The sequence below is a fragment of the Bos indicus genome, chromosome 15 (genome assembly GCF_029378745.1).
Source record: "Bos indicus isolate NIAB-ARS_2022 breed Sahiwal x Tharparkar chromosome 15, NIAB-ARS_B.indTharparkar_mat_pri_1.0, whole genome shotgun sequence".
NCBI classification, from domain to species: domain Eukaryota; kingdom Metazoa; phylum Chordata; class Mammalia; order Artiodactyla; family Bovidae; genus Bos; species Bos indicus.
In genome coordinates, this window is record NC_091774.1 from 2,216,173 (window position 1) to 2,231,276 (window position 15,104).

Below are 15,104 nucleotides of genomic sequence, written 5' to 3' on the forward strand. Positions count from 1 at the left end.
ATATGCCATATATTCCTGTTCCCATAAGTTTTTTGGTTACCCAGGAGATTCCTATTGGCCTTTTACCTAAATTTCTACTCTCTTAATGTTGCTTTTTTCCCTTATCTTTTATTTTTCATTTCTCAGTCCATTTTTTCACCCAAAGGAAATAAAATCAAAACAAGATAAATAAATAAACAGGTTTATTCTTATTTCATGGAAAGTAATTTAGCTCTTTGTTTTTTTTTTTGAGATATAATTTCCAAATCTCATCTCTTGCTCTTCATAATTTATCAAAATATTTTCTTAAAGAGCAGTTCTCTTTTGAAAAGATTTCTGGTACTAGCTGTTTAGAAAATACATACACATACCACTGATTAAATTTGCATTTGGTTTTAGAAATGCTATATACTCTAGCCTCCTGGACTATATGAAATTAAAGCTTGTTCATGAATGTGCACAAAAAGGCACATTTTTCATGTAGCATTATATTCATAAATATAAGGAAAATGAATCTGTGCAATTTCAATTTGTCTTTTCAGAAACTCTCCTGGATATAACTTTTCATTTAGCCTTTATTCTTACTGATGCTTTATTGGTTTTTCCAACTGGGATATTCTATTTTCCAGGAAAACAGACCATTTTTTCACTGATACTGACTATATAAAGTTATGCTTATGCATTGAGAAATGTACTGAACACCTACTGTGTGCTATGCCTTTGGGAAATGGAATAAGTTGACAGTCAATGGGTGGACGACCAGGCAGCAGCCTGCAGCAAGCTTGAAGCAAATGCAAACAGTGTGCCATTTTCAATTAGTAGCTATTGAACTGAGTGCAATAAAGTGGTTCTCCTGAGGCCTCTATATCTTTCAAATGTGGTCATCATGTACTTGCTGATGTAGTTTCAAAATTGGCTTTTCCTAATATGTTCAGGAAGTTCTGCCCTAGATGGTGATCATGCTTGCTTGGTAATTGAGTTCTTTGCTTTATAGAACTAAGAGTTTCAACTTAAGTGTTTTTAAACAACATTTCCTAGTTTTATAGCATTTCCTCAGATTGGAGTCCAGACAGATATCACTTTTTAATACAGCCAAATTCTAAATTTTGTTTTTGGCAAAATTATTCTATAAGAAATACAGAAATTCAAATATATAATAGGATTATTAATATAGAAATAAAACTATAAGAAATATAACTTCTTAAATGTATACCACTAATCCACTCAGTGACTTAAATGAAAGCTACTTTTAGAAGTATGGCTAAAACCTTAATTATCTATGACAATTTCTCTAACTAAACAAATTATTTCACAAGTAGATAAAATTACATGGAATACCTTCCCATCTGGTCATAGAATTCATCAGATCATCTCTTTTTTAGTGTGGTAGACAGTGAAGTAGACAGTATCATGAAATCAGCCAAACTTTACTCTCCTTTTTAACTCACTGTGTATACTTAATACACATTGTTACTGAGAAAAAGACTGTTAATGAGGAAAGATGTCTTTTCTGTTTCTACTAAATTAATTTGATTCAATCCAATTCAGTTCATTCATTCAACAAATATTTATTAAGCACCTACAATATGCCAGGCACTGTGCTGGGTGCTGGGGGTACAACTGTGAACAAGATAGACACAGTCCCTGCCCTCAAAGGGCTTACAGTCTAGTAGTTAAACAGACAAGTACACAGTCAATTACAATGCAGCATGGTAAGTGCTGTGATGATGACAAAACATCAAAAGGGCACCTAGCTCAGTCTCATAGGCAGGGACTGGTAGACAGTCATGGAAATCTTCCCGTGACAGGTAAAATATGATTTGAGTACTGAAGGATGAGCACTAGTTAGTCAGGTAAAGAGAAGACAGGAAAGTGTTCTAGATTGAGGAAATAGTAAATGCAATGTCCCTGCTTCTGAGGTTTTTCATGGGCAGCAGAGGTTGGATAGGAGGTGAAAGAGTTCATGGAAGAAATAAGTAAGGGTCAGGTTATAAAGTGACTCATTTGCTTTGCTCAAGAGCTTGCAATTTTTCCTGAGGGAACTCTGTGTGTGTGTGTATGTGTGTGCGCACACGTGCGTGTGCATGCGCCATCAGATTTGCACTTTTTAGGATTGCTCTTACTGCAGCACAGAAATTGAATGGGGGATGGGAATCTTGAGAATTGAAGCAAGGTGATCAGTGTTTCACCTTTTCCAATTTTGTCTTCCATGATATCACACCCATTTCTCTCCAAGCCCTTCCTGTTGCATACACTCTTTAAACAGTCCATTGACAATCTAAGTATTGGGTCATCGCTCACCTGTAAGGCTTTCAACACCTATGAAACTCAACTTATCCTTCAAGGCCAAACTTCCAAAATCATCCTATCTTGTGCTTTCTGCCAAGATCTCTAAGTGTTGCGATGTTTATCTATGTTGAACTTATTTCAAATGATCTAAGCTTTCTTTTGAACTGAGTTAATTTAATCCCTACATAACTAAGGTGATTTTTGTAAATAATCATGTATGATTTTCTTCACAATTTTCAATTGAAAACAAAGACTAATTCTTCATATGTTTTCTACCACAAACTGATTAGTGTCTTCAAATGATTTAAACAAACAATGGGAATGTGGAGAGAAGCTCAAGAGACACATTATTTTATGCAGCAAAATATAGCCAAGTAAAATTTCAGTACATAATTATGGGGTATATTGTTATTATGACAATGATTAAATTCCCCAATTCAAACGTTCCATCTTTGACAATTTAACTGCTAATGAGGCAAAGATCTGTGTAAAAAATTAGCTTACTATGCAAAAATAATAAGGGCTAACTACATTTTCCAATATGGCCCACAGTTTACTTTTACTATCCCACCTATAGTCTCATAATTTCTCAAATAATTTTTATAATGATAAGAAAAAACTTTAAGCTCTGTAAATATTGTAAGAATGTAAATATTGTTTATTCTTTTTGGTGGGTACAAAAACCACAATTTTGTACACAGAACAAGATTATAAATAATATTGATAACATGAGTGACCCATAATATCTTCTGGTTCTACATTGTAGACTGATGATTTTTCGTTAATGTTGTCTTCATTTTGTTCCTGGTAGTGAGACAAATGCAATCTGTGGACACTGACTCATGTGACAGAGTGAAGGTTACAGCAAACAAAATGACCAACAACTTTTATTTTAAAAAAGTCTCTAAAGTTTATTACAGTGATGGCATTTATTTCAATTATTGCAATGTATTGTTCCCTAAGATGGTTAGAAAAAAGAATTGTGTTGTCTTCTACTGAATTTATGTCAGTTAAAAAGCAAGCATGTTTCAGTATTTTTTTTCTCCAAAGTAAGTGTAATTACTTCCTTTAAGTTTTTTTTCCACAGGATTTACATGTTTGTTTATTATTTCTTGTCAGAGTATAGTGATTTGTTTTCTCAGCTGGATAGTCTTCCATTGAATATATGGGTGTTCTGGAGACACAGGTTAGCATATTCATTGACTTCTATAACTATTTTATGCCTTGAAGAGAAGACGGAGGCCTTTCTGAGCAAGAACTTCACACTTTAATGTGCTAACTCGCATGTCTGATTATTTTTTAAGTCCACTCAAGTGAAATTTGTTGCTGTTGATACACCCATCCCAGCTCCTCCCCCGCCCCCACTACCCGAAAAAAATCTAAATTGTGAGTTTTCCTGATATAAAATCTGAGTTTGGGTTTTCGAGCTGAGCTCATGCACACGTTGCTGATGTTTGGCGCCTTAGGACGAACTTCCCGCTCTCAGCCAAAGGATTGTTTGAGCGAAGACTTGCGCTTAGCCTGTCCCTCAGGGCTGCGTTTCCATCAGTCACAAATACAGTTTAATTAAGGCACTCAATTATTTTTTTGGTTTTTATGGAAGGTCCGATGCAATGACAGCCAATCCTGAACTTTGTCTAATTGTAGTTCCAGTGTGTACAGCCTTAGGGCAGTCGGGTGTCAAGACGCGACCGTTTTCACCCACACTCCCAGTGATGGATAATCTGGCTTTGTTTCTTATGGCTTCAGAAAAGGTCAGCTGGGTTGCATGGAAAGGAAACAGAAAGAATGTGGAGTGTTACAATATTTCTGTCTTTTCAGCAAAATATGACACAACAAACACCAAAATATCAATGATTAGACATCTGCATTTTTTCCCATACTCTTTTGGTCATATTAAAACTACTTTTCACAGGAAAAAGAAACTCAACGATCTGGAAGAATGAATCACTCTGGAGTTACTGGTCCTGTTTAAGAACTAATTTTCTAAAATCTTGCAAGATTTTGTTTGACAAATCTGGGCAGGACACATCTTTTAACTTGCTGTGCTCTACACCTTAGTATTTCCAGTTGAACTTAGAAGGTCCCTTAGGTTTGACAGCAATCTTTCTTTGTATCTTTTCTTTTTTCTGCTAGAAAATATCTTAGCAGTTAAATGATTGTACTCTTAAAATCATGATGAATTGTTTAAGAGAACTCAATGTAGACTATTTATAACAGATCTTCCTGTTTATAAAACACAGATCTATCCACAGATGCTTTCACTCATTCCCTACAGCTGCTATAGACAGCTATAGAAAGGCAAATCAGTCACATAAAGTTCATTCTATGCCTATAATGGAAGTTAAGGCTCATATTTTAAGAAGCTTTAAGTGCTTAAAGGGAAGTGCACTGAAAGGGGACATGTTTCAATGCTTCATGAATGGTCATCACTGGGAAACTTCCCAGATTGATGTTATGGGGTCAGGTCTTTGAAATCCTCATTATATTCTTGCTCTGTCATATTAGGTAGCAGGTAATAATACTACACTGAGGAGAAACAGAAAGCATTATTATTGAAATCTACTGACTGTTCATTCATGCCTTTAAATTCTTTCTAGTTGCTGAATTTTAATGTTAACTCAAGAGAAAATAAGGTAAAGGAGATATTCCCTAAGTTTGTTGTAGTTTAGATCATAATTTTCTCATAATTTATATTGTATCTTAATTCCTTGCTGTGAATTTAAGTTTACCCAGTTCTTTTGGAATTTCCATCCTTGTATTTATTCCACTCTATACCTTAAATATTAGAATAATGATATATTAAATATGAAATAAAAATTGGATTAAAAATGTTATAATGAAAAGTTTTAATGATCATTTACCCTGATAATTTCAGAAACTTGAAGTCAAAATGCTACTGACATATCTATGATAAACACCAAGGTCATTATTATAGTTTGCCTTTAGTGAACAATCTCAAAAATTAAAATCTATTTATCTTTATAATCAGGAGTCAGGAGACAATCTCTACAGGAACTACTCATCACTAAATTAAACCAAGCAAGATGGCAGTCTGAATTTGTTTCTTCAGATTCCTTTTAAACATTTAATATTAAGTAAAACAATTATGTAAAAAATGTATTAGTTTTGTTTTTTTGAAGAGGGCATTTAGTATTTATTAATACTAATTAAAAGCATTGTGACTTTTCAGGAAGATTTGTCATAAAACCTGTTTCTTCCTTTTATTTTCTTGATTGCTGGTATAAGGAAATGAAAATATCAAAAATGGGAAGGATTCCATATCCTCTCAAATAATCTTTCCTTCTCTATAGATTAATGCAACTGAGTGCTGATAATTCTGCCAACCACTTATTCTCTCTTTAAATCTTCGTGTTCTTAGTTCTCAGCATTCTTATATTCTACACTTAAATCTCCGGCTTCTTACATAAAATGTCATTTCTGTTCATCTTTATGCGACCTTATTGAGACTACTCAAACTGCAAAACTTTCTTATAAATTTACCATATAGTCTGAGTCTGGTTGGATTGTTGTGGCAATGGCTGTAACTTTATTTATGTGTTTCCTTGAGGGATAATTACTTTTAGAGTAAACATTCAGGTTTTGTTTTTGAAATTCTGACACTAAATATTATCTAAATTATCAGTCATTTTCATAATTATGCTCAGTAGAATTTTTGAAAGGAAAAAGCCATGTAATATGGGAGTACAACTAAAAACGCTTACTCTCAAATCTCTACAAGTGCATATCATTTAATTTGCTCTGAATGCTATTAAGTCTTTCTTATGAGAATGCATATCTCTTTCTAGCAATTCCCCAGGACTTTGTATTGAACTGTCATATGTGAGTACTTCTAGAATTTTTCTAGAATGCATTTGCTATGCTAAAGGTAAATTTAAAAATATATCTTATGAAATTCATCACAGAATGAAGTCCAAATAATTGGCTCTAAAAACTTGTCACATATTATTTTTCTGTTTGGAAAAAAAATCTTTCCTCAGTTCTGTAAATATTAAGATGAAAGCATTACTGTAATGACTAAGAAAACTTGATCTTATCAGTTTGCTTTTCTGCTATTAGAAAAGACATGCTATAAACATTCTGATCTGAGTGAATTGACTATTTCATGATCAATTCTTTCCACAAAATTTGGAAAGAAAAACTTTGGGCTTGTCTATGTGCAATTGTACTCAGTCACTATTCTATTTCTAGATTATGGATAAAAGCAATTAAATCTTGATTTAAAGGAGTAGCTTTTGTTCTTTGCTTTAAGATGCTAACAAGTATTTCAGTAGCCTTTTTTGGGCTGGGCCACCTGGCCTGTGGGATCTCAGTTCACCTACCAGGGACCGAACCTGGCTGGGCCACCACTGTGAAAGCCTGGACTCTTAACCACTAGGCACCAGGCTACCAGGGAACTCTCTCAATAGCTTTTTTAAAATAAATAAATATAAAAATTGGGCACATTTATCTGGCATAACTTCAGGTATACATCTTATTCTTAGAAAAATTCTATTGGGTTTGACTCTAGGATACCTCAGGCACTAAATGTCTCTTGTGGGTTCAAATTTTCATTTATCATTGTAATCAGAATGGCTCTTATATACAATTTCAGAAAATGGGTTTTAGAGGCCTGATTTTAAGAAAAGCAACAACAAATGCTTCCAGATCTTATTTTAAATTCATTTTGTATCATCAAAGGGAAAAAGCACTGGACATTTAGAGTCTTAAAAAATGAACTTCATCCTGTGTTTCACTGAATGCTTATAATTTTTTTATTGTCACGTGGTGAGAAGATGTAAGTGAGACTGATCTGGCTCACTCAAAAGCAGTTGAAATGAAAACAAAAGTCAATAAAAACTCATTGCAAGTTTTACTTTTACTGTGTCTCTCCTAAAGAAAATATATTGCTGACATTTTTGATGAAAAAATTGCCTAAAATGTTTATTCACCTTTTAGTCATGTTGTAAAAATGAATGTTGAATTTCATCTAATAAATGTGAATTGTAGTCAATATTCTGATGGTCACTCCTGCCTAAAGGTCTGGTTCAAGGACTACTGCCAGATGAACAAACATCGGGGTTTCCCTCTAAAAATATAGAAAGATGGCTAATATAAAAGAAACCAGAAGAGGAGCTAAAACTCACCGAGTGTTTACTATGTGCCCTGGAGATTTTACATGTATTTTCTCAGAAAACAACACATCCTTATCAAAAGAGGCAACTGTCTAGGCTTTGATAATTTGAAAAAATTTTATGCTTATTTTGTTAGGATTAGATTGTTCCAGAGAAGACAAGCCTGTTCTGTGTACAAGAAAATTCAGATCTAATTTCAAATTTCTCCCAATTTTCAGATACAATATACTATTTAAATCATTTTATTTTATTTATTTTTTTGACTTTATTTTTATTTTTTTTTAATTTTATTTTATTTTTAAACTTTACAATATTGTATTGGTTTTGCCAAACATCGAAATTATTTAAATCATTTTAGAGAGCAATTCTGGAGGTTTACTTTTGTCTTTCAAACCCTTTCAATGCAGATATCTATTGGTAACATAAAGTTTTGAACAGTACATCTGCAGCCAAAGAAAACTGAACCACTGTGCACTGAAGTTTTCAAAAATATAAAGCTCTAAATTAGAAGCAAGCAGTACCATCACTGGACAGACAGGTCACAACACTCCATTTACAGAATGCATCACCCACTCACTGTAGTGGCCCTACGTCCTACCCCTAAATTTTAATACTTTCGGTTCCATATACGTTGTAACCTTCTCTATAGGTTGCTAAATTCTGGGTATTCTGCGAGGAAGTTGGGTTAAAAGTCTGTGCACTCTTTGCCACCTTCATTCTCTTCGCTTCTGCCCTGGACTTGTAACAGAACTCTATCAAAGCCACCAGCATTGCCAAGCCCAAGCCGCCAACCAGAATGTAGAAGACGCCTGCTACGTTGCTCAGGCTCAAGGCACTCGTCTTGTCCTGGGGGGATAAAGACATCTCAGTTAACTGTGGGAAGTCACATCCAGAAGGTGAAAGAACACAGGAAATCCAAACAGCTAATTAAAGTCAATGTAATTTAACCTGAAATTATTTAACATGTATTAAGTCACTAATGTAACACTATGAATTTAAACATAAAGCTTATAGATCTTGAGAGAAATGAAATTATGATGATAAACAATAAATTGTGTATAATTACATTCAATAAAATCTGTAACATTTTATCACTGTTAACTGTATAAAGAAGAGCACTATACTTAACCATATATAAGCATAGGGTAGCAGAAGTGGGCTTATTATTGTTAAGTTTGAAAATGACATGCTTAAAACCCAATTACATGAGAAGGGAAACTGTTTTCCCTTTCCTTCCATTAAAACATTTTTAATGTTTGATTTTTTTTTTTAATAAAGGTAACTTCATGCTTCCTACTTAAAGAAGTAAGGGACTTTAAGCTAGTAGTTTCACATCTTGTTTATCATGAATTCAGTGAATATATGCAAACAGTGTAGGTACTCGTTATTTGTTCCTTTAGTCACATTTGTTTGGGAAATCTGCTGGAAAATGGCACTTTAACATACTATATACTATTTATGCAGCACATTGGTATCTTTAAAGAAATATACAAATTTTTCCATGATCAATTGAAAAATAAGTCATTTGTGGACAGAGTTAAAACTATTTTTATTGATTTTAAAATATGACTCTATTTCACTTTAATATGCTTAATCAGTTAATATTTTAGACATATATTCTCCAGAGCTTTCATATACATATTATTTTATAATAAATTCAGAAATAGTCAAGCATATTATTGGAAGATATTAAAATTATAACAATAATTCATATCTTTCATAAATTGTAAATATATATTATATAAAATTGAGTAGGTATTTTAGGTTGACTACCTGAAGAATGCCCTGAGGCCATCATCTTCTCAGTTGTGTGTCTTGTGCAACTTAATTAATTTTATTAGAGAATGTTTAACTTAAGTATTATGTACACTATATCTACTAAGCTATGATATCAACTGATTACAGCAAAAATTTAGGATAACTTCATTTTAAAAATTAAGTACTTGTGCTTTTCTGACTTTACATAAGGGTTTGAAATAGCTTTTTTCATTATTTGGCCAAGCTAGTCTCATTCCACTCTGGTTCAAAGGCAGACAAAAGTGATTAAAACAGAGGGAGATGCTTGAAAAGAGATCAGTTAATATTACTTTATCTCTTTCTTAAATTAATTGAAGTTTTCCTATATATGTAATTCACTTATTTAATGTCGTAGGATAGCTAATAGATTTTTTCTTTCTAAAAGAAGATATAGAAAAAATATTTCAAAAATCCTCAACCATGGCTTTTAAGCACTATGTCCTATTAATTTATGCAGGTATTTAGATTCACTGATAAACTGCCACAGTTTGTTCTTTAAATGAAAACATAACTGTAACACTATTTTCATTTGTACTCAACAGAATCAGACTTATAAGTTCCTGTATTGTTCTAAAAATAATTGATATAAGATCTCTGCATGAATGAAATCTTAGAAGTTGAGGATATTATTCATAAACATTGATTTATTAAAATAACTTTGATAGAACAGAATTGGAAAATTTTACTCTGTTTATCTGTCAGAACGAAAATATAACAGATCATCTTCAAACTAAAGTGGAATGATTGGCAAAACAGACAAAAGACTGAACTTCTGAATAAGAAACATTTAATATTTAAAATTTTCTTTCTGTAGAAGACTACTGACCAATTTCCGATTTCCTGTTTTGAGAATACATCAGTTCTTGAAATAATAGATTTGATGTTCTTTGCCTCCAAAACAAATAAACAAAAATCAAACCTGAAAGCACTACTGTTATTAGTGGTACGTATATTTGAGAATAATATAGGACTTTTATTTTTTTATATATTTTTACAGTAAATTTAAGTTTATTTAAAAGCCTTAATATTGGGGAGCAGTTTGCAATTTTCTGAAAAGATAATCCCTGTGGCTTAAATCATTGCATTAGTTTCTAGTTTAGATAGGTATAGAGAAACATTTAGTTTTTACTGTTTCCATATACTCTTGACAATTGCTCCCATTTACTGATTTGTGAACACAAGAGGAGGCCCCGAACTGCAGTGACTGACCTTGCTTCCAGAGTCCTTGGGTCCACATTCACCTTTATCGTACCACCATTTGTTTTTCAGCTTGTCTAAGACGCCTGCCTCACTGAGTTTCAAAACGGCAAGGTTTACAGGAGTTCTTCACGTGGAAAATAACATAAATAACATTATATATGTTATTTTATGTTATTCAAGTAAAACTACATTAGAATCGCATGGCAAAGTGACAGAGCAGAGGCCACAGTAGGTGTTATGTCTTGTGCTGTAGGCCCAGGTTTCGAATCAGACATAAAACTGGGGCCTGCTCCATCGCTTTAGGTAACAGGCACATACTGCTAGGGAGGATTTTTAAATAAAATGTATGCAATTACTGTGAATCCAAAACTATTAGCCTGGATTGAGTTTCTTCAGCATTTTCAATTTTCCCACCATAAATGTAGAGTCATTCAAAATCTAGAATCTCTCTTCAAAAGTGGCTATAGGTTGACAGACTTAAAAAAATAGAAGCTAGATAGAACTGGTTTCTTGCAGGCATCATTATTCAGCTAGTGGAATTTTGCTTTATGCTTTAAAAGTATGCTAAAGTGGAATGATTGGCAAAACAGATAAAAGATTGAACTTCTGCATAAGAAACATTTAATATTTAAAATTTTCTTTCTGTAGAAGACCACTGACCTCTGCCATGCTCATCCAAGACCTAATTTAAAGATGAGGGTGATTCTGATTCAAGTGTTACTGACACAGAGCCACCTTATACAGAGGAAAGTTCTTATAAGACAAGTATGTAAATCATTATTTTAAAGTGTAAGCCAATGCTGATACTTTGCTTCTGAATTGCAGTATTTAACTTAAATATCACCAGAAATAATTTTCATCTATCTTAAATCTACCATATGAATATATTCTGAAGTGCAGTGACTATTTTATATTCTATAAATTCTTACCAACAAATATATGATAGATTAGGAATAACCAAGATTTTATAAATAGACTCTTCATACGATAAAATTCCTTTTCTTTTTTCTATTGTCTTTGAGTCCTTCAATACTAAATATTATACAAGGAGTCTCAGAGAGGAAATGTTCACTGGTCAGTCAGTATCAGTGTTCTAAGGAGTCTAAGAATTCTTCTTTCATTCCCATGTTAGCCTCTGTGTGTAGAATAAAGGCTAAGGAGATGGATGGCAAGCAGTAACACGTAGGACCTTCTGTTGTTATTATAACAACAGATATTATTATTCTGTTTTTTGTGGTTGTTTGGTTTTCATTTCTTTTTGCTTTTTACAAACATTCAAAGAGAGACTGCTTGCATTCCTCTTGACATTTTTAAGGCTGCCACAATCATTTTGTCTGCCTGTATCACCTAATGCCTCACTTCTAGGAAATGTTGAATCCATTTGGAGAAACACAGTATGTATCTATTTGGTTACAAGGGAATTAATTCCACAAACCTATCTACAAAACTAGGTAATGCACTAATAATGATGCTGATGATGGTTCCTAACACTTACTGAGCACTTACTATGTACCAAGGGACTATTAAAAGTATTTTACATGTTTAGTTGCTATTATCACCTGTATTTTACAAATGAGGAAATCAAAACACAGAAAGGTTAACTTATCTAGGCACATCTAGGAAGGAGCTGAATCAGGGTTTGTAATGGTCTACTTTCATAGCCTGCGTAATTAAAAATATTAACAACAGAAGACTCAAGAAATAGGAATTTATGGTTTATTGAGCTTTCTGATTAACAGTTAAACTAAAATTCACTTTTTTAAGGTATTGTTGGTTCTGAAAAAAGTTTCTAAAGTATGTTTTTCTTTTCAGTTATATGGTTTTTGAATTCAATTTAATTTTTGTATCAATGTTATAAGATCTTACAAGGTTTATTTTCCAATTTAAAAATATGCAATTGCCACATTTCTAGAATATTATATTATTTTTTGGATTAAAATCTAACGTTAGCATGATTTAAAACTTTGTACTAAAAACTGAGTTTGGGGGTGGGGTGAGGTGAGGATTTTGGATAACTGGAGTCCTTGGTTAGCCCCAGTTAATCTAGATTTTACTATCTATAACCTCCCCACCTCCACATACATCTACCGCTTCTATATATTAAGTGATTGTTATAAAACCACACCTGCGTGTTGGTTGGTGAACTGTGAGCTTAGAGAATAGAAGACGTATATCATTCATCTTCGTAAAATATTTACAAGGGTATCTGACTCAGGCTAGGTGCTCTGTAAAATCATTGCATTTGAATTATTTTGAATCCAGGACAAGCACTTTTTAAAACTGACACTAAGGGTTTTTTGGTCATCAAGCTAGCCCACTAAAGCCTTTTTAACACATGTACAGAGTACACTATTGGAATAGGAAATGGCAACCCATTCCAGTGTTCTTGCCTGGAAAATCCCATGGACAAAGGAGCCTGGCAGGCTACAGTCCTTGGGGGCACAAGGAGTCAGACATGACTTAAGTGACTGAGCACGCAAAGAGTACATTATATTAGCCCACATTGCACTTCTTGAATGGGCTGTGATGGGAAGAGGAAGATTTAATGCTGAAAAGAGAAGGAAACTGAAAGCAGTTTCCTTAAAGTTTCTTATAGAAGGGACAGCTAAATGCAAAACTGTGGATTAAATGAAGACTGCCTTTGACTTACCTCTCTCCCTTCCTAAGGTATCATTTCTCCTACCTGCTTCATTTTTCCCTTGCCTCTTTGTCCTTTCTGCTATTCACTCCAGTAGTCTGGTTTTAGAGGATAAAATTAGATTAGAATTTTGAGTATAAGACATTTTTCAATAACCAAACTTAATGGTCAAGTGGTGGAATGTCAGACACTGAGCAAGGAATTCATTACTAGGAAAATCCTTCTCTAAGGGTTAGCTTTCCTGACTGATCTTTGTTTAATACATTTTTTCCTGCTTATGAATGCATGTTTTCCATAATAATTTCCTTTTTATTGCATTTGTTTCCATGGCTGTGGATAAGGCCATTTGCAAGTATAACATATTTTAAAGTCAGGCTGTATTCTTTAAAGTGTCAAATTAAAAACTGGATATTATGGGATTTACTATACTCCTAAATAACTCATTATTTGGTAATCACATTTACAAAATGGCTTTAATATAAATATCTATATCTATGAGTATGCCTATTTTTTATATATGTATGTTATATATATATGAGGAGAATAAAGTATAAAACAAGCAAAAAATCAATAATTTTGTAGGTAGTATTAGCATTATGGGTCATTAATGTTTATAAACATTGCCAAAATTTCCTATTAGAACCTGGTTTAAACAATTGACACAGAAATAGGGATAAAATTCTGTGTATGGTTTGTGCTCAGACTAAATCATATCAGATTAATCAAAGGGGATATGAGTTTTAGACACTGCAATGAAACTTATAATTTGGTTCATTGTCAATTAGGGAATTTCTGTTATTCACAAAAATGAGTATGGTTTTTTTATGATCATAAAAATGGTCACAGCACAATAACATTCAAATGAGTAATTTTTCAAACAAACAAATTCATCCTCTCCCAAATCATGCCTTTCCACTTTATTTCATTTTACATATCAGACTTTTTTCCTTATTTCTTTTGTGGAACCTCTGGTTGAGGGATACTTTGGTCATGTTCTGGGAATGGCTATCAGTTGAGCTGATTATTTTGTAGCCATGGGCTGAAAATGGAAGCTGTCACTGTGACTCTAAATAATTTAGTTGTTGATTATATTAAATCATAAGCTCCTTGATGGAAAGAATAGTACATAATTTTTTTTTTTTTTTACCCACAAATACTGGTGCATGGCCCAGGTAAAACACAACTTTACTATTATGCCACTGTGTGAAAGTCTGGAGATACCTTTCCTTGTTACAGTCCTGTAAATAACAGGTGGATCGATTGGCTCCTCCTTGGAACCTATTCATGTGTGGTACAGCTTCCCATGCTTTTCCCCCTTCACCAGATGAGTCACTGTTAGGAAAGGTAAGTTTTTCCTACTAAGACTGTATATCTCAAAATCAGATCACATCAGAGAGTTGTATACTTGTGATGAGATCTCTGAATGTGCACTGTACACAATGTGCATTGTAGATAAACTGGCAGCATTTAATTTTCTCTTCTGCTTTGGCTTTATACTTATCAAAGCCCACAAGCCAGCATCATCTTCCAATTCAGTATTTTTCCTCCTTTTACCTTTTTCAATAAAGATCAGGCCAAATGGAAGGGGTGAGGTAAGTTCAAAAAGAAAATCAGTCACCCGAAGAAGGTACAGAACAAAAATTAAAAAGCAGCAACTGCCTCCTGGTAGTCTACTTTGATTCTAAGTTAGGTCAGGCCAATTAAAATATCATCTTTTAAAATAGATGCAGAATTATTGTTGTTCAGTTACCCAGTTGTGTTCGAGTCTTTGTGACCCCATGGACTGCAGCATGCCAGGCCTCCCTGTCCCTCACCATCTCCTGAGGGTAGTATTATTATTACCCATTCTATTGGTGACAAATATTATATCAGTATACAACCTACTAAAATTTTTTTTGTAGTATGAAATCAAAATTCTTGAGGGAAAATAGAACATAATAACATGCATTTTATGCTAATTTTATAGCATTTCAGAAAATGACTTATTAGGATACGAAATAATATTTTCATATCTTAAATTTATATCTAAATAAAATTTTAGAATATTATCTTAGAGTTTATGTTTG

The 15,104-nt window shown here is 33.2% G+C and overlaps 1 protein-coding gene across 8 annotated transcripts in view; it reads right to left on the minus strand.

Annotated features, from left to right (window-relative positions):
- Nucleotides 1–1,527: 1,527 nt before the first annotated feature.
- The window catches only part of GRIA4 (glutamate ionotropic receptor AMPA type subunit 4), a 679,480-nt gene continuing 665,903 nt past the window's right edge, over nucleotides 1,528–15,104 (minus strand). For 3 of the 8 annotated variants that reach the window (XM_070803290.1, XM_070803286.1, XM_070803284.1), the window contains 3 exons: nucleotides 10,410–10,524; nucleotides 8,115–8,249; nucleotides 1,528–4,027 (listed from right to left, as the gene is read on the minus strand). In XM_070803290.1, the coding sequence (XP_070659391.1) occupies nucleotides 3,863–4,027; nucleotides 8,115–8,249; nucleotides 10,410–10,524 (415 nt within the window). In that variant the 3' untranslated portion in view covers nucleotides 1,528–3,862. Of the gene's footprint in view, nucleotides 4,028–8,001; nucleotides 8,250–10,409; nucleotides 10,525–15,104 lie in introns of those variants that run through there. The other 5 variants (XM_070803288.1, XM_070803285.1, XM_070803289.1 and 2 more) reach the window with 5 other exon arrangements.